Source organism: Ammodytes marinus (genome assembly GCF_949987685.1).
Source record: "Ammodytes marinus genome assembly, chromosome: 10".
In the NCBI taxonomy this organism is placed as follows: Eukaryota; Metazoa; Chordata; class Actinopteri; order Uranoscopiformes; family Ammodytidae; genus Ammodytes; species Ammodytes marinus.
Window position 1 is genome coordinate 24,195,383 of NC_137214.1, and position 20,645 is coordinate 24,216,027.

Below are 20,645 nucleotides of genomic sequence, written 5' to 3' on the forward strand. Positions count from 1 at the left end.
ATGGGACATTATATATAATATATTATTTCCCCATACATTCACCATATAATCAGGCATTTGAGTCAGAGACTCAAACGTAAAAAGTTTTGGTATAGCTTGCACAACTGGTGCCCATAATTGAATTTGTAATACACAAATGATGAATAAACTGTTAACAGTGAAATGGCTGTTGTGTGCAAGTATCTTGTTTGTGCAATATTTAAAATCCAATGCATGAACAAACAGACATGTTTCATAACAGTATTATAGCCGGATTTTAGTTGTACTATCTGTTTTTTAATAAAACAAATGTTTTGTCAGATCTTGTATTGGTTTCTTTGCTAATTATTATGCTGTCATTTGGACTTGGTCTCCCTCGCAAGTAAGGTGTCCAACCTGCATTAGATTCTGCTGGTGAAACAAATACTCATACACATGCAATAACTCATACATTTACATCATACATTGTTTCATAGTTATTATTTCATGTTTTCTACATTTCACAAGATGTTATGTGCTGAGACCGATTCCTGATTCCCTGCATCCAACCATCTTCCAGCTAGGGTTCTACCTTATATCACTCGTAAAATGAACGTGCCTGTATAATACAAATCAGAAAAAACGTTATAAACATCATATAACTGATTATTTATGGCCCCTAATTTGAATGAGACCCTGGTTTGCAATTTCCACCACTAGGGGTCGTATGAGGTCCGCAGATGTAACGCTCTCCCTGTCTTCCTGTCCCGCTGCTGCTGCTGCTGCTGCTGTATGGCTGGAGTTAATAACGTTACTACTATTGGGTGTAATTATAGCGCACCGCCTTAAGAGCAGCACATGAATGGGGAATGATCCCCTGCATACATATCACAACATTTGCATGCATTAACCCGGTTCGCGAACCCTGTCACACAAGCACTGCCACACAAGTCAACAAGCCCATCTCGTCACTCTAATCACGCATTGTTTCATTAAGATGATGCACTTTACATCACGGGCAGGTGGGCAGTGGGGTGTATGTGTGTGTGTGGGAGGGGGGCTCTATTTGGCAGCTTAGGGGTTACAGTCGCACAATTTCAGCAGCCTTGACGTTCTCTCGCCCTCTTTTCTTTGAATCCAGGTGAATCTAAAGAAAAACCTGTCCGAGCTCAGAGTGAGGTAGAGAGAGAGAGGCAGAGAGAGAGAGAGAGAGAGAGAGAGAGAGAGAGAGAGAGAGAGAGAGAGAGAGAAAGAGAGAGAGAGAGGGAGAGAGAGAGAGAGAGAGAGAGAGAGAGAGAGAGAGAGAGAGAGCATAGCAGCAATGGAGCCGGGCGCACGTTGACAGGCAACCCTGCTATCCAATCAGGAGAGAGCTCTCGGTGTGATTTACAGCCACGGGGGTTGCGAGGGGGAGGCGCGATGCAGGGGAAAAAAGCAAATAGTTGAGTGAACAGCGTCAGTAGAGAGTGGAGTGGAGTGGAGGTGACCGCAGTGAATGGAACAGCGTGCCAAGCGGAGACACGAGACAGATAAACAGAAGAAAAGTCATAATTTCGTTGCAAAAGAGAAAATGTATCTCTTATTTTTCTTATTTGGATTATGATTTGTTTCTCACCCAACTCCTTTCCAGGCTGGTTTCATCACTCCAGCAGCACTGCGCTTGTTTGGAATGTGCGCTGTTGCCTTTCCCGGACGCATATGACAAGCAAGAGTGAACGGAGCTAGAATAGAAACAAATTAAATCTTCTGCTTGTGCACTCATTTAAAAAGATTCAACATGCCTCTTGGTTGATGGGACAGATTTCTACGGATGCCTTAAACCATTTTGTAAAGACTTTTACGCGTTTTGGAGACGTTTGCCTCCCGACTGAAATGTGTGATGGAAATTGAGACTTTGTCCTTTAACACAGGATAACACGAATTATAATATATTCTTCTTTTTTGTTTAACCCAAGTGCACTTGTTTTTCCGGCGATGATTGTGTTTTTGATCGTCCTGTGCATAACGGATGGAGTGCTCTCTCAGATACGATACTCTGTGCCGGAGGAGGCGGACCATGGCACCTTGGTGGGGAATATCGCCGAGGACCTGGGACTGGACCTTACCAAACTAGCCTCTCGCCGCTTCCAGGTGGTGCCCAGTTCTCGGACACCTTACCTGGAAGTAAACCTGGAGAACGGCGTCCTGTTCGTCAACGAAAAGATCGACCGTGAGCAGATCTGCAAGCAGAGCGCCAGCTGCCATCTCAACATGGAGGTGTTTTTGGAGAACCCGCTGGAGCTGTTTAGGGTCGAGATCGAGGTGGTGGACATTAACGACAACCCGCCCAGCTTCCCAGAGACAGACATCATGGTGGAGATCTCAGAAAACGCCGTTCCGGGCACTCGTTTCCCCCTGGAGAGCGCCTACGACCCGGACGTGGGCTCGAACGCTTTACGCACGTACGATATCACAACTAACAACTATTTTTACCTGGACGTGCAGACCCAAACGGATGGAAACAAGTTCGCGGAGCTGGTGCTGGAGAAGCCACTGGACAGGGAGCAGCAGGCGACGCACAGGTACGTGCTAACCGCAGTGGACGGCGGTCAGCCTCCCCGGACTGGCACCGCACTGCTGGTGGTCAAAGTGCTGGACTCTAACGATAACGTGCCGGTGTTTGACCAGCCCGTGTACACGGTGAGCCTCACGGAGAACTCGCCAGTGGGCACACTGGTCATCCAGCTGAACGCCACCGACCTGGACGAGGGATTAAACGGGGAGATAGTCTATTCGTTCAGTAACCACATCTCTAGCCGCGTAAAGGATCTGTTCAGCATAGACCCGCGCACCGGGCGCATCGAGGTGCGCGGAGAGGTGGATTTCGAGGAGAGCAGCCTGTATCAGATCTTCGTGCAGGCCAAGGACCTGGGACCGAACGCGGTCGCCGCGCACTGCAAAGTGCTGGTCAAAATCACCGATTTGAACGACAACGCACCGGAGATTACATTCAGCACCGTCACCGAGTCTGTGAGCGAAAACGCAGCTCCGGGCACCGTCATCGCGCTGCTGAGTGTAACCGACCGGGACGGGGAGGAGAACGGACAGATCCACGTGGAAATCCTCAGCGACGTCCCGTTCAAATTAAAATCCTCCTTCAGAAACTATTTCACCATAGTGACCGACGGCCCGTTGAACCGGGAGCTGGCTGACTCCTACCCTGTCACTGTTGTCGCGCGGGACAAAGGGTCGCCCTCCCTCGCCACCAGTAAGTCCATCAGAGTCCAGGTGTCGGACGAGAACGACAACGCGCCCACCTTTACGCAGTCCATATATGATGTGTATGTGACAGAGAACAACGTGCCAGGTGCGTACATACACGCTGTGACGGCTCTGGACCCGGACATAGGTCAAAACGCGCTCATCAACTACTCCATATTAGAGTGTGACATCCAGGGCATGTCAGTCAAAACCTATGTGTCCATCAACGAGGAGACGGGCTACCTTTACGCTCTCAGGTCATTTGACTATGAGCAGCTGAAGGATTTCACATTCATGGTCCAGGCCGTAGACGCGGGCACCCCGGTGCTCTCCTCCAACGCCACCGTCAAAGTCATCATAGTGGACCAGAACGACAACGCTCCCCTGGTGCTGGCCCCGCTGGGGAAGAACGGCACTGCCAAAGAGCCGCTGCCTCGCACCGCTGAGCCGGGCTACCTGGTCACCCGCATAGTGGCTATGGACGGGGACGACGGAGAGAACGCCCGGCTCTCCTACAGCATACAGAGGGGCAACGAGAACGGCATGTTCCGTATGGACTGGAGGACGGGGGAGCTGCGCACGGCGAGGCGGGTGTCGGCCAAGCGAGACCCGCACCAGCTTTACGACCTGCTGATTGAAGTGAGGGACCATGGACAGCCACCACTGTCTTCCAGCGCCAGCGTCATGGTGGTGCTGGTGGACACCGTGGCCGAAGCAGGCCGCGGGGCCAGCGGGGACCGGCGGGGAGGCGCGGCCCAGGCCAAAGACGGCGCCCTGGACCTCACCCTCATCCTCATCATCGCCCTGGGTTCCGTCTCCTTCATCTTCCTCCTCGTCATGATCGTGCTGGCCGTGCGCTGCCAGAAGGACAAAAAGCTCAACCTTTACACCTGCCTGACCAGCGAGTGCTGCCTGGGCTGCAGCTCCTGCTGTTCGAGGCAGGCCAGGGCCCGCAAGAAAAAGCTCAGCAAGTCGGATATCATGCTAGTGCAAAGCGCCGGTAACGTCAGCGGGGTGGTGACGTCTCAAGTCCCCGTGGAGGAGTCGGGCAGTTTCGGCTCCCACCACCAAAACCAGAACTATTGCTACCAGGTATGTCTGACTCCAGAGTCTGCCAAAACCGACCTCATGTTCCTAAAGCCGTGTAGTCCCTCTAGGAGCACAGACACCGATCACAAGCCGTGCGGGGCCATAGTGACAGGGTACACAGACCAGCAGCCTGACATCATATCAAACGGCAGCATTTTATCAAAAGAGGTAAGAGTCTCTCTCTCTCTCTCATACCTACAGTGTAACCCCCCATATACCATTCAGAGACCATCAGCATGTTTAAAAACATGAATCATACATACCTCCCCTTAGACATTCCAGGTCTGCCTGTTTGATACTATTTACACATATCCCTATACAGATACAGAACATGTTTCATACATACATTTCCATATTATTTATTTATTTGTTTCCCCTCTCGGTTATGTGGCATGTCATGGCTACACATTGCTTTTTTTGAGTGCAACTCATCTAACTTATTTTAAGGAAGGCATTCATGCAAAACACAGTGCTTTCTGACATGTAGCCTTTATTACTTCTCTGGGAGGTCAGCCTGAATTCCAGTTAATGTTGTGCTCTCAAGTCTTTGCAATTCAAAGCATAATGATAGAAGTTTATAATGACACAATATAGGAGGCTGCTGGTTGCTGTGTGTGTGTGTGTGTGTGTGTGTGTGTGTGTGTGTGTGTGTGTGTGTGTGTGTGTGTGTGTGTGTGTGTGTGTGTGTGTGTGCATGATTGCGTGTGTACGTGCATGTGTGTGCGAGCAAGCCTCTCAATGGATATGGAGTGTTCACATCATTAAGCATACCGGTCACAAGTTTGGTAAGTAGCAATAGAACGTGCCTTGGCTGTGCCAGGTGCATCTTGTGCTTTGGGGAAATATCCACTGAACACATCTCCTAGGATGGCTGACATCAACATGCTGTGTGGGTTGCACCATTTCTGGCCTGATGGCTATGATTTTTCTTCTTCTATGGAGCCTTTTTTTATGTTACGCAAGGTGCCTGAGTGTGACACCCACTTATAAAACTCCCCCTTCTCTTTTCAGACCAAACACCAGCGAGCTGAACTCAGCTACCTGGTTGACAGGCCAAGACGTGTCAACAGGTAAGAAAGATATATTTGTTTTACTGCAGCTTACTCTGTCACATCCACCTGTTATAACCCTCTTATCTGTTGAAGGCTTCTACTTCATTCAGTTGATAACTCATTAGTGCGATGATACTCTAAATGATGAGATGGGATCAAAAAGATTAGAACGGCGCTGGAATAATAAGAAGTGCTGTTATGGAAATGCTAAGTGGGGCTTTGATTGAATGTGAATGTTTTTCTCTCGTGCTTTCAGTTCTGCGTTCCAGGAGGCAGACCTGGTCAGCTCCAAAGACAGCGGCCACGGGGACAGCGAGCAGGGGGACAGTGACCACGACGCCAACCGAGGCCATTCCTCTGGTAAGAACCGGCTTGACACAGCCCTTCAAAACTAACAGTTTATTTGATTTTTGTTTTTATATGCATGTTCAGAAGGGCAAATCAATGGCTCTCTTTGCTTCTCTATAGAACTGGAATATAGGCCTTGCTGATTAGCATTTGGTTACTATGCAGTGTGTGTGTGTGTGTGTGTGTGTGTGTGTGTGTGTGTGTGTGTGTGTGTGTGTGTGTGTGTGTGTGTGTGTGTGTGTGTGTGTGTGTGTTTCTCCAGGAGGAACATTTGCTGCCCGTCTCTCCAGTAATCTGGACTCTTTATGCTCAGCTGCAGCACATTACGTGGGCATGGATAAAATATGAAAGCTAATTTAAATAAAGGGCTAACGTCAAACAAACGGCTGAAGTCAGCATTTTCAGTGTGTCCGAGCTGATGTACTTTGAGACATCCTGTTTCCTCTCTCTGTGACACTGTAGCTTGGTATTTTTTTCGACACACCTTCAAAAAAGAAAAAAGATAAACATCTTGGGAGGGATCGTAATGGAATCAGATCCATGTCTTTGTGAGCTGCCAGCTCCTGCTTGCCTTTAAAGGAAACATATCTCTTGTCTCTTGCGATACAATTAGGATTTGAAGTCGGCGAACAGAAAGTGAACCCTGCCTCTGTTGTTTGTAAATATGTGGCGCTGTTAATGAGGTGCCTGCTCCTCCGTGAGCTCGGCCACTTGGTGCTGGAGACCACTCGGCGAGACGTGATGGGCTTTTTAATGAGGAGCCGAGTGTGCTGGGAAGCGAACCAAATAGGTTGCGGTCCTAGCAAAACAAAACGGCCGATTCATTCGTTCATTAAATTAATTAATGCATTCATTCATGCAGCTACTCTCTGCATGCTCCCTCCGTACATATCGTTTTAGCTACCCTTCTTCCATGACCACTTTCTGCCCTGTATCCATTTTTTTCTCCATTTTTTTAATAATCTTCCCGTCTAAACTCAGACAATAGGGCACCGTTGAGTCACGAATGCCAGTTTAATGTCTTGATTCAGTGGCGAGCTACTCCGGTGTAGGCCCCTCTATGGACGGAGCCTGTCATCATGTCTGGTCCGCCGCAGCCAGGCGCCCCCCCCCCCCCCCCCTCTCCTCGTGCCAAATGGAGCTTGCCTTGCCACTTCCACTGTCACCCCAGTAGAGTCTGGACGGGGCTTAGTAAACAAATACACACACAGAGCTGCCACCACAGCCTCCTCCGTTTGAGCTCTGAAAAGGCTCAGTGTAAGACCGTCACAACTGCAGTTTATTTTTTCACCACTGTGTGATGTTTTTACCTCTGAGCGAGCCGGCCAGCTGCTTTATGTGGATGGAGTTGTCATGTTTGGAGTACATTAGCATTCTGTGTTCGATGTTGTGTGTGGATATCCAGCTGTAAACTGTTGCCAAATTAAATTGATCTGGTAAAAGACATGTCTACACATGACATTAACCAGACTTGATTCTCCATCTGACACATTGTGTTCAGTAGCGACAGCTATATGCCAAGGTTCAATAGGTTCCATTTTGGGTTATATTAATCAAATCAATCACATAGTTTCATAGTAACTGCAACAGCACAGTGCTTTTGAGCAGGGACCCGTTTTGTGCGGATCGAAATCCTGTCTTGAAGTAAGATACTACTCAGGCAGACTTCTGATCCCAGCTCTCCATCCTAACAGTTTAGGATACCCGGCACTGCAAACACAGCTCAGTTGGTTGTTCAGGAGGCAACATTTGCAGACATCAGTAATGAAGTGATTTGAATTGAAATCATAAACGGTCTAACCAAATGACATTTTAACAAGAGCATGAATCCAATCAGACAATTAATGGTAGCTTTTCTACTTCGACAATGTTGGACAATTACTATGGCACAGGTCAGTTGCTATGTTAAATGTCAGCTGTGAAATATGTCTTCGATGAAGAAGGATCTGGTGAAAGAATACAATGGCAAAGGTTTGACTCTAACATGTATGTAGATTGTTAAACGTTGTTTTATGGGCACAAAAGTATTGATATTTAAATTTCACTATAGTGTTTTGGTTTGTCTTTTTCACCTGTGAAAAAGTTGAATTCCTACTCGAGTCTGAGCCAGGCAACTGCACTATGTCCTAGTATGAGTGTGCTGGCATTTCATTGTCCGTCCTGCCTGTCCACGCAGTCTCATACTCACTCGCTCTCATGCATGTACGAGCAGTTGTGATGCAGTGGCAGACCCAGCAGCCCTCCACTGCTGACTTTGAGTACCCTTGGTGTGGCAAATAGGATGCAGTTACTTTGTTGCAGAGTTATCAGCCCAGCTTAGTGCCTTTAAACAGATTATTTGCCGTGCATTAAGTCTTTGTTTGATTAGGATAATTGATAGCGTGGCTTAGTGTCCCGCAATTCTGCCCCATACAATGCAGGAAAAACTAAAATAACACAGGCTTTACTCTCTGTGTGCTAATTGAGTTTGTCAGAAGTGAGGGCACACTCAAACAGTGTCGGTGTTTAATAATGCTAATGTTGAATAAACATGCGTCCATGTCATCCATCACGACGGTGTGTTAGCCACTTCTCTTGGCGTTGACAGGGGACTTCATGAATACATCAGTCAGAGTCGTGAATTCAATGTTTTTTTATTTTTTTTCCTGAGTAAGGTTTTTGTCCTTGAAATCAGATACATATATTGCAGTTTGTTTTTTTTAACTATAATGTAAAGCATTAACAATATTGTCGGATAATACTCCATTGAATCTTTTCCAAAAGTAGCTTACCGATTGCTGTTTTACGAGACTCACAGAGAAGGATGGTGCTTTTTTACTCTCCCTTCCCCTGTAATTGTTCTGTCTTTTTTACTGTAGTGGTGGTTTTGTACGTGATTGTCAACATGGTAATTTGTGTTCTTTCTGTCTGCCCGCTGGCTGCCTTGTCGTGACAACATGTTCCTCTGCTTCAGGCTGTGTTCACCGGTTGATCCCCCGATCAAACCCACTTAGTTTTTTTTCTAGTCAAAAACACTCAGAGAGTCACACAGAGTTCAGTAATGTCCTTTAATGGAAAGGATTAAAAAATATATAAAAATGCACAACTATTTTTACATTTAACAAACCGGGTCATGCTGTGTTATTTCACAGAAAATTACAATATTTTACGTTATATTTATCTTGTGAAAGTCGGTCACTCCTGGTTGACCAGATCATCGTCAAGATTATTCTCGTTGGTGGAGAGTGACAGAATGTTTTTGGAGACAGAGAGGATTTGCCGTAGACAGGATTCATATAAACCAAAATACCCCACATTATGCGTTATCAGACACTTCACTTTGCATGTATTTTTAGAGGGATAGCAGTTAGGATGTGATGACTGCCCAATTTCAGTGTTGATTTTGGTGAAAGGTGTGAGAAATGCATGAATATTATATATAGCATTATACGCTGCTACTGCTTCTACTATTGTTATTTGCATCACAACCACCATTATTACCATTATAGCAGCCACTGTTTATTTAACATGATATCATAGAATATGAATGTGTTACCTCAGTAAATGTCGAAATCCATTCTGTGTATAGTCTCAGGTCTGATATGCCAGTGTGGAAGAATATGTGAACACATTTTTTCTTAATGAGAGCTTTGCTGAATTGTTTATGAAGATGACAATTGTGCCTCACAAGGTGCCACAGCCCGAAGTAAAACCATCACATAGCCATAGCTGATGCTTCCAGACAAACAGTGAAGGGGGGTTGAGTTAATAATGATTGACAATTGTGGAAGCTAATAGATAGTTAATTAAACCTCCAATGGGTAAAGTTGAAATGTTTATGAAGGTCCTATTTTTCCTCTGATGATTAAAATGACCTGTTACACCAAATGGGACCATCACTGAAAATGCCTTCATGCGATTGCGGGCTGATGTTGTAAAAACAATACCGCTTTTGTCCAAAGGTGCCGCTAGAATCAACTAAATGGAAAGCTATTCATAGCTCCTTTAAGTAAGAATAGGAATATCCCACTGATTCAATACATCTCCACTGCAAGTGAATGTTCTGCATAAAAAATGTTGCTCATTAGGCAGAACTATCAGTCACTGTGTGAAACCACAATTCATTCTGGACCTCTCACATACATTAGTTTCACATGCTTGATTTCAATTATTAATGATGAATTATAATAGAATTAATTATATTCACATAATAAATGTTATAATTTTTCATATACAAATATAACTGTGGGTGGGTATAATATAATGGCTATTGGTAACAAGTGATATTATTGTTGAGTAAAACTATATATCTAAAAGCAGTATATCTCCCCATAACAGAAACTTCAACCCACTTATTTTACTCAATACATGATTTGAACATTATTCATTTTCTGATTATCAAGAACTTGAATTATCAGCTTATTTCAACTCAACATATCAATATTCTTAAGTATTCAGATTCATTCCAAGGGTGACTGTGAAACCTCACTCTTCATCTATGAAATAGATACTTTGGAGACAAAAATCTCCTTACTCATTGTCCAATTAAAATGTTTTGCTGGCGCTTCAAACAGGAGGTCGGTGGCAAGTTGTAGAGTAGCTATAGTACAAGTGCTTACAGCCCACACTGAGTTTAAGGTCATTCTATACATTCTGTGATGGGCAGTGGAATTAAAGCACTCCTCATTCACTGCTGGACCCACTCAAAGACAACTTCTGTGGCCTTGCAGTTCCCTCAGGGAGCCCATTTCCAGTGGTGCAACATGTGTTAAGTACATATTATCAATATAGCCAATGTCACGCACTTGGAGAAGATTGACTTGAGTCGCTTATCCACTTTTCTACCCCCCCCCCCTCCCCCCCACACCATCCACCCGCCCATCCCTACTCCACTCCCATCTCTCCCCGCTGCCTTGATGAATTCTTCCTTAGGCCTGCGGTTCACGTTATCGCCGTGGTAACAGCTCGCTGATCAGTAATTCATGTTTCAGACCTCTGCATACCAATTACCAAATGAAGGTTATTATCGAGACTTTGCGTTTGCCCTGCGCGCGCTCCGTGCAGAATGCTAAAATGAGATGAGGCGTTCGCAGTAACGAGGGTCAGTGCGCTCCAAGATCGCATTACCCCACCCCTCCCTCTGTCTGCTTGTTTTTGGCTTAGTGCAAAGACATGTTGACACAGTTCTTTTTCATCCCGTGTTGAAGTGCAGGGCCGAAGCTGTACTCCGCAGCTGGACAGAGCCTCGTAACTCAAGCTGACCGTTTGCTCTGAGAAACGTGTTGGAATAAGTACATCGTGGAGAGATAAGGGAATTACCCACAACCTTGTATTCACATTTGAAGCACGGCTCAGGCTCTGAGTGTGTTTCAGTTCTACAGCTGATATTTTTTTGTTATCATCCTGCTTCGATAGAGACTGTCTAATCTGCCAGGGGAACATCACATTTTGCCAAAATGTCAAGGAATATCAGGATGTCTTGATTTGGCTTTGTGCCTTGAAATTACTCTCCATATCCCCCTATTTTTATTTCTTCCTCTGTGTGTGTCTGCACATGGGTCTTATCTCTCTGACAGAGTCTAAATGCCACATTTCGTGTTCCCATTTTGAGAATTACACAGCATCCATTTTGCACTGGAGGCAGAGCTCTGTCCTCCTTCCACTTTGTGTTTTTGCTTCCCACAATGCAGTGTTTCCTGCTTGCACATGCAGGTGCACTAACATGGTATGTCAGCGCCCAGTTTGCGTTCTGCTTGTGGCCCCCCTTTAAGCCGTACAGTTAAGTTGTTTCCTCTCGTGTAAGAGGCCATATTAAAACGTAATGTGATGGTGTATTTATGGCATGTTGGTTAATATTTAATAAGAAACCCACTCGTTAGGAGACTGGGCACCTTTCCAAGCTGTTAGTGACGGCGAGCCAAATTAATCCGCTTTGTAACAAAGCAAATTCCCCCTTTGCTGACCGCTACAGACACACACAGCAAAATGCACACGCACACACAACACACACACACACACACACACACACACACACACACACACACACACACACACACACACACACACACACACACACACACACATACTCTGCTTACTGGGATGGGAGCAGTCGTAGCCTAATCAGTCTGTATTCAGAGGGATTAACAGTAGATAGCCCTAGCTGGACAGTTCAGATTGCAGCCCCAAACAGCGACTCAGACACACACATGCACAACAAGCGGATTTAGCTTTCAAAACACATGCATGCACAGGATCTAGGCCCTACTGCAAAAAACATACGGGGCAATGAAAACACAATTTGGCTTAAGGCTTACACTCGGCCTAAATAGCTGCACTAAACAGCTAACATTGTAGCTAACACTGTTCCCCATTTGCTCTGTGACAAAAGGTGATTTCCTCACTGAGAATTCCAGCCATCAAAAAGCCTCCCCAATAATTACTCCACATAAAGCGTGCACGCTCAAACTGGTTTTCAGTTGTACAGGCAGCTAGCCTTTCAGTGAGGACAATAGGTTTTGTTAGGTGGGTGAGTGAGGGCCCGGCACAGGGGCAGGCTGGGTAATCCAATACTATTGAGTTTGTGGTTTGGTTAATGTAATGCCCAAGCTAAAGAGCAGCTTGCTGGAAAATACTTTAAAGACTGCACCCACCTCTCCCCTGCAAACACACACACACAGAAACACACTACCATTCCAAACCGTTTTTTTTACAGAAGCATGTTGGTGCATATAAACACTACAGCTCACAAACAAACATCCAAAGAGTTGTGATGCATTACATCTGATTGAAGATATATTTGAGGCCAAGGCTTTTGTATCATAGGCTATGTGGCAAGCCATACACGTAGCTGCATGATATTATTACTACCTTCTTATCCAGGGCTAAAAACGTCATGTCAAATATTTTAGATCCATTTTTTTTCGGTTATTCAAAGCTGATCTCCACTGTTACAAAGTCAATGAGTACTCATGTTGAATAGTTGTGATAATGATTTATCCCACAATCGAGCAGCGCTACACAGATGTTTTTTTTCAGTGGCGTTGTTTAAAAAAAAAAAAATGAAATTCTGTTCCCATTAGATTTAGCAAAATTGAATGCTACAAACATATATTTATATATATATATATATATATATATATATATATATATATATATATACAATATTGTTTAAAAAAGTTGTCACACCCTTGTGTTAAATACTTAAATAAATGCAAACTAATATGTAAGTAAATAATCAGTAATGATAGCTGTTAGATACAGCAAATGTGGATAATTGAAAGTATGTACAATACTTCCCTATCAAATGCAGAAGAACAGAGTATCCTCAAATTAAAATACTCAAGTGTACCTGTATGCGTGTTAGATATTGTACATAGCATATATTTTTTTACAAGGAGTTAAGCTTTTACAAAGCACAACCAGCAGTCCCATGGTTCTTTTATCCTCCCACGTCTCTCACTGTGCGTGTGTGTGTGTGTGTGTGTGTGTGTGTGTGTGTGTGTGTGTGTGTGTGTGTGTGTGTGTGTGTGTGTGTGTGTGTGTGTGTGTTAGAAGAGAGGTTTCAATCCATTGTTCAGGCGGCTTTGATCCTAATGATGGTGGAACAGAAAGCCCTGACACAAGGAATCAAAGAGCAGGTTGCATAAATACATATTGTGAAAGTCCTGTGAAGACGACGTCAGATCAAGTTATGGTGTGTGCATGTGCAGGTGCATATGCACAGGCATCATAGTTCCTGTTAGTTTTGCTTGTTCAATAAATGCTCAAGACTTTAAACACCTTTTCTCATGTTTTTCTCTTACCTTCCCACACATTTTCTTTCCTCCCTCCTTCCTTCCCTTCATCTCCAGGCGCGGATCTGTTCTCTAACTGCACAGAGGAGTGTAAGGCCCTGGGCCACTCCGACCGCTGCTGGATGCCCAGCTTTGTGCCCTCTGACGGGCGCCAGGGCCCAGACTACCGCAGCAACCTCCACGTGCCCGGCATGGACTCAGTCCCGGACACAGAGGTATTTGAAAGCCCAGAGCAAACGGCCGATAAGTCGTTCTCCACCTTTGGCAAAGAGACGCCTCTCAGTCACCATCACCTCCACCATCAAAACCACCATCACCAAAACCACCTTCTCAAAACCCATCACCTCAGCCACCACCAGGGTTCCCTAGAGAGGAAAGAGTTGGAAGCATTTCTGCCTAGCACCAGAGCACCTTATAACCAAGCTTATTTAAGTGAGTATTGTGTTTTGCCACGGCCCCTAAGCACCCGCCTTGCTCATCCGATCTAGTGATCAGGTTTGAAGATTAAGGGGGAAAAAGAAAAGATTTCCAAATTCAATTTTCTCCATGGATTGGCTGACGGTGGGAAGCGTGAAATTCATTTCAGGTCTGCCCCCGTGTTCTGTCAGCCTTCTTGTCAGAGTGTTTAACTAACTCTTCCCTCTTTCTCCGGCATCTCCATTATCTCCGACTGTGACGATCTTATCTTCCCTCACCTACCGTTTCAATTCAACCCCTCCCCCCCCCCTTACACACACACACACACACACACACACACACATACTCCCACATGCACGCACACACACAGCGATACAACCTCCAGCAGTGATTAGCCTGTGGGCCTTTCCAAATTAAACAGACAAAAAGCATTTGCCATCTTTAAGGTTGCGTTGATCTTTGATGTGGTGGGAGATGTTAGCATTAAGGCAGCTATGTCATATTATGGGAAATTGGCTGCTGTAATATGAAGAAACCGGGGCCCTCTCACAAAGTCAGCAATGAAAACAATGTCTGTTTTCAGCCAATGAAGGAGAAAAAGCAGGGCAGGCAGTAAGCTACAACATCTCATTCTCATTCCGCCGACGTCATTTGGTTGGAGCAGACTCAGCCGAGGATCAAAAACTGTTTAAGATAATTGAGGAGGAAAAAAAAGCAGGGAAAAGAATTACTGTTTTAAACCCTCATTCAAAGGCCACAAAGAGATACATCCTCAATCACTGCAATTTGGCGATAATGCTTAATTATAATTTTGTCAAGCTGCGCCTGAAGAGGCCCCCTCTCTCATCATCCGACACAGCAGTTTGAATTATCAAACTGTCAGAACACCGCTGCTTCCCTAGTGCCATCATTTAAAGCCACAGCACACTGTTCGGAACAGCGGGAACATTTATTTTTTTCCCCTTTTTAATTAATGTGTTATGCATTTGCTATGATTTTTTTTTCCTTTTTTATACTGTATCAAAAAGGTATGCTAAGCAAGCTACCGGCGGCTCAAATTAGAAACTCTCACTCTTCCTAAAAGACTGTGTTCTAGCACACGGTGTGCTGGTTGCTTTGCCGCAAAGGACGGTCGTCAGGTTAAAGTTACCTTCCAGTGAAATGCAGAACATTCCCTGGAGGTTCTGATAAGACCGTATTGATTACCATGAGGAATTGCAGTGATAATGCAGCAGAACAAGAGGAGCACATTAGAGAACAAGCAATTCAGATAATAATACAGCATTACACAGCTGTGGGAATTGAAGGTAATTAATTACACTCACATGGAAACAGCATTTAAATAAATATTAGATTAACGGAACACGTGAAATTGACTAACGCAATTGTAAAAAGTACGTCGTCTAGGAGATGGTTTTACAGTTATTATCGGTTTAAAAAATATATGTGGTCACATGATGACTTGAAAATAACTTTATATGAAAATTATATTGATTATGGTGTTAATTTGAGGTAATACGAGCAGTAATGTAATACAAAAGAATAAGGTAAGCAACAAAAAGTAAACAGGACTGTGGAAATAAAAAAATAAAAAAAACATTGCTGTTGTCCCGGCGTATTTCATAATTAAAGGATTGAATAAATCTAAATTAGATTCTCTAAAAACTACAGATTTTCACACAAGCTTTAACATCGCTCGTTGAAAATTCCAGTAATAGACATGACGTGTGTAAGAAACCCTGTGAACTTCTCATGCTCGACCAAATATCGAGCAACAACCATTACACAAATTAAAGCAATTGCACTTTCTGTGGTTTTCCCATTTATGATGTCAACCTGCAATCTACATTTGAAACAGATTGCATTTGTTGTATGATTGTGCTGTCCTGCTTTCTAATAGTTGCCATGGAGGTGCTTGTTATGTGCTTGTGATGCGGCACTTGAAGTGAAGGGGCTCCCGATATTATTGTGTTTCCCACGAACACCACCGCTTGCTAAGTAGATCACTGTGGCCCTTATGCTAATGAGTGCGGGGGTTGGCAGTATTGGGGGGGGGGGGGTAATGGCAAATAGGAACAACAGTCAGAGAGATGGGTGGGTGGGTGGGGAAGAGGAAAGAGGAGGGAGGGAGTGAGGGGGAAGATGAGTGGAGTGGAGGAAGGGATAGAATGATAATACCAAGAGGCTGAAGCTCCCTTAATCTGATCAAGTCAGCCAGTGATACACAGAGACTCTTTTGTCCCGGGAGGGTTCAGGCCTGTGCATGGGCCCCGGCCTGGGGTTAGGGTCAGGGTGGGGCGCATTGAGGGGAGAAGAAGAAAAAAAAAGAGGGGATGATAGCCAGATCCCAGTGATTACCGTCATTAAACTCAGACATCATGGGGTCGGGGGGGACAGAAGAGGGGGAGGGGGGCACTATGGGGGGTTTATATTAGACACTATAGCCTGGTAGAGCTCAGCCTCCCTCTTTTGTTGTTGCCCTAAATAAATTGGCCGTGCGATATTGGCCCACTCACCCTGCTCCAATGCCACCATTCTCATAGCACCCCCCCCCCCCCCCCCCCCCACCACTGACATACTCTCACACACACACACACACACACACACACACACACACACACACACACACACACACACACACACACACACACACACACACACACACACACACACACGCACACACACACACACATACTCACACATATTATCCATGAGCCATTTCACCGGAGTGAATTGAAAAGGGCCCAGCTGAGGGATGTGAAGCTTCCTAGCCTGCTTGTGCATGTGTGTGAACCCTCTAATTCTGTGTGAATGGGGCCATTTAAGTGCTGTTTTTTCCATTCTTCATTCTTTTTTGTGGCATCCCTCACAGACAAACTTGACACCCCCCTTCACCCACACAGACACACACACACACACACACACACACACACACACACACACACACACACACACACACACACACACACACACACACACACACACACACACACACACACACACACACACACACACACACACACACACACACACACACACACACACACAACTAACCAGTATTTATTTTCCCTTTCAGCGAGGAAAAGGGTTTGCTAGCACCTTTCGCGTGGACATTCCGGACACCGCGTGACTTTGCACAATCACTCCTCGACGACCAATGCCATGAAAAAGAAGGCATCAAGTTTTCAACCATCCCGTGTTATTACCCTCCCCCTGCCGTCACCCCTCCACACCCAGCGAAAAAAAAAAAAACGTAAATAAAAACTCACACTACACAAGAAATGAGGAACAAACCCCCTTTAAAGTTCCCTTATTTCTGAAACTCCTTGTCGGAGCACTGCCGGGCATCTGAGACACCCCCACTCTCTGGATTAGGAGACGTGGGACATGGGGAGGGGGGACAGGGGACGGACGGGTGCAGGAAGGTAAATGGATAGCCTTACCAGGAGGAGAAACCATTGTCTCAGCAGGACTGAGAAAACTATCAGAGGAGGACGAAAGACATTGACGACAGAGAGATAATACTGGACACTTATCTCCAAGTGCTTTTTCCAATCTGCGTGTGCCTGTTTACAGCACTGATGTATACATAATGTGAGGACAATTAAAAAACCAGACAAGGACAACATTTGTGTACCGAAAGACAAATCGAAAAACGAGAGCCACCCAGAGAAAAAACGCCACTGAGCCCTTTAGGCGTTTGTACTCGAAGAGACGCCAACATTGTACAGGAGAATCTTTGTGCATTTCAAAATGCAATACCACTGTTTTCGATTTTTTTACTATTCTGTTTGTGTGATCAGGTGTCTCTATTCCGATCTACTTCAAAACTTTGTAAGAAACGATTGTGAGCAGGATATTTTTTTATTTAAGTTTATTTTTGTTTATTCTGATTTTTTTTTTTGGTTGCCTTTTGGTTTGGTTTGTTCACCTTTTTCGTCGGCTTGGACAGTGTTTGGCCTACACTTTTCTGATTATGAGGTGTCAAGTAGTTTCTATCATGTGTGAGAAGTGTTTACTGTACTCTTTTAAGACGTTTCAAGCTGAATATAAAACTCTATATATAAATCTATCTATATCTACTCGTTCTGAAGGCGTGCGATCCGTTTGCTGGGTTCCACATTCTGATTCAGAGGTTTTGACTTGTGCTTAAGTGCCCCTGAAGAAGGCTTCTTTTTTTTTTTTTTTTTTTTTGGTGGGAGACAACGAGAGACAGAACAGCCTTAAGCAGATGTAAAACTCAATTTCTTATTGTTTATGGATTATTTCACAATTTACTTTCAGCTTTGGGACATTTACATAGATCATGTCTATAAATAAAAAGGAGGTGATACCATAGATTGAAAATCCATGGTCATTTTGTGTCATTGTAACCAAAACTTTAAAAGGTCCATTTATAAAGAAACAGAACAAAAACATGGCCAAATGCAAAAGGTGTTGTACACAATGCAGTGGGATCCAGTATACACACATTATACTTTTTCACACATTACAAACACAAACACACCGATATGCCAACAATAAACTGAAAAATTGTAAAAAGGAAGGTCCTATATGTGCTTTTATTTTGATATATTTCCTGGTATATAATAAAAAAAAGTCTAGAGGTGATCTCTTTTTTTTTTTTTTGGCATTTTCAAGCTTTATTAGATAGTACATAGTTGAAATGGGGAGACAGAGGAAGAGGGGGGATGACCTGCAGTAAAGGTCCACTGGTCGGATTTGAACCCACGACCACTGCAACAAAGGCCAGAGCCAATATTGTACGTGCTCTATCCACCATGCCACCGGAGCGCCCAAGAGGTGATCTCTTTTAAGGAAATATGTGTTTCTTTTTTCTATTTTCTGAAAATATAGCATCTATTTGAAGTAGGGCTTAACAAATTTGGGAAAATATCTAATAGATAGTTCTGACGGGTATTGCGGTTTGATGTGCAATATTATTTTCTGAATCCAAGCTTCAGGTCATTATTTCCTGTCTCTAGTCGGGTAGTGCATTATGGCCGATGTTATTTCAGCTCACCATAATACCAGGTTATAAGGATACCAGGTCCACCCCTTTACTTGTAGTCATCTCCAAGTAAAATTCCTAGCCACTCCAAGTCCTGAAACCCGACCTAAGATGAAACGCACACAGGCCACACAACTTAACATGCTTTATTTTGGCATTTCTGTATATTCTGATAGCCTTGTTAGCAGCTAGCTTACATCACTGTCAAATTAACAACATCTTAATATTCAGTCGGATATGATTTTAGGGTTCAAAAGTTCAAAAGTTAAGTTAAATAAAAACAAAATTCTGGAGGCCAATTAAGCTTTTTGTATGAGGTCACCTTGGGCCACTTCTGATTGGTGAGCATGGCTGGTACACGAGGAGCACAGAATTAATTTGTAAAACCATTGACATGACGTATAAACCCTGGGTCGGATGCTCACCATAATAGATCCTAAATTGCGGCTTTTAAAATGTCTCAATCCCATTGTTGATTTTAAATGATTCATCATTCAGCCTCAATATGTCTTTGTGGTTTTTTAATTCATATTGTTGAGCTTGGTGGTGTACTTAGCCCCATCTAACAATCATTGACCGCAACAGAGGACACAGTTTCTCCCATTAACTCTCCATAACAATTGCATTGGTGCAGGAATTTCTACAGTTTTAGTCTGATTTAGGGCACATTATATGAAAACAAAACCTCATCATTTGGGTAAAGCTGAGGTTCTATGGCAGATGATCATTGGATTGCTCTAGTTACCAGACAACAGAGACGGACATATGGCAGACTTTTATGACAGGCCAAAATTATTGGTGTAGGTTTTCAATGCAGTAAACCTTCTACAAGTTGATACATTTATTTGAACCTTTCAGTCAAGCAGTGGTTTGAAGAGCCTTTTGGCTTGCCATAGAAGGTAAAAACACTTAGATGCTCTCCATCAGTGCCCCCAGAGTGTATTGATTGCACTGAGCTGAGTGGACGTAGCTGTACTTGAAAGGAACACTTGTCAATACAACCCCCCAAAAAACGTCATCATTTGGAGAAAATGACCTCGATTTGTTCGGTATTTTGAATTATAAACCAAGAAAAAATAATCCTCCGTAGTGCCCTTCACTGTCTCCTCTATCATGTTGACACAAATGTTAAATCCACCCCTTCCTTTTCACCACAGCTTTAGAAGATCTTGTGTGTTTTTATCTTCCTGAAGTAGATGTCGTGGCTGTAATCCGAGGTAGATTATGATAAATACAGATGGTGACAAACGAATAATGAGTTCAGAGACACACATTAAAGCATCTGTAGTCCTGTGTAATCCTCCAAGTACATCCTGAATATTCATTGATTTGTTCATCCAACACAGACAAAAACCTTTTGGTGGAGCGCACTATAAATATTACAAGCAAACAGGGAGGAGGGGGGTGAAAAAGCACAGATGAAATGTCTGTCTTCAGAATCCATTTCTGATGTTAAATATAGGTACCCGCGGTCCAGGCCCCTTCTGTTTCTGTGTAATGAGGGCAGAGCTATCGGAGCAGCGCCGTTTAGATTGAGGACAAAAGTTGAACGGAGAGCAAGTGCAGTATAATCATATCTATTTTCCTGTTAAATGGAAGCTATTATGTTTGACCTCCACTCGACGCTAATCTCTGTCACAAACCAAAAAGTTTTAATTTCCGTGTGCGTTTATGCACACCAGGCTCCAAATGAGAAAAACCATTAGAATATAATGAAAGCTGATTCAAGAACAAAAAAAAAAGATGGGAGACTTACAA

The 20,645-nt window shown here is 44.1% G+C and overlaps 1 protein-coding gene across 2 annotated transcripts; it reads left to right on the forward strand.

The window, feature by feature from the left end:
- Positions 1–1,932: 1,932 nt before the first annotated feature.
- Positions 1,933–17,180, forward strand: pcdh10b (protocadherin 10b; the record flags this gene model as incomplete). 2 transcript variants are annotated; one of them, XM_080036154.1, is made up of 5 exons in its annotated part: positions 1,933–4,455; positions 5,299–5,357; positions 5,596–5,699; positions 13,517–13,891; positions 16,953–17,180. In XM_080036154.1, 5 exons carry the CDS (start codon positions 1,933–1,935, stop codon positions 16,970–16,972), a joined length of 3,081 nt encoding a protein of 1,026 aa, XP_079892280.1. The 2 variants fall into 2 exon arrangements, with proteins under 2 accessions (XP_079892280.1, XP_079892281.1); XM_080036155.1 differs by having other exon boundaries at positions 13,517–13,674; positions 16,953–17,006.
- Positions 17,181–20,645: the final 3,465 nt, after the last annotated feature.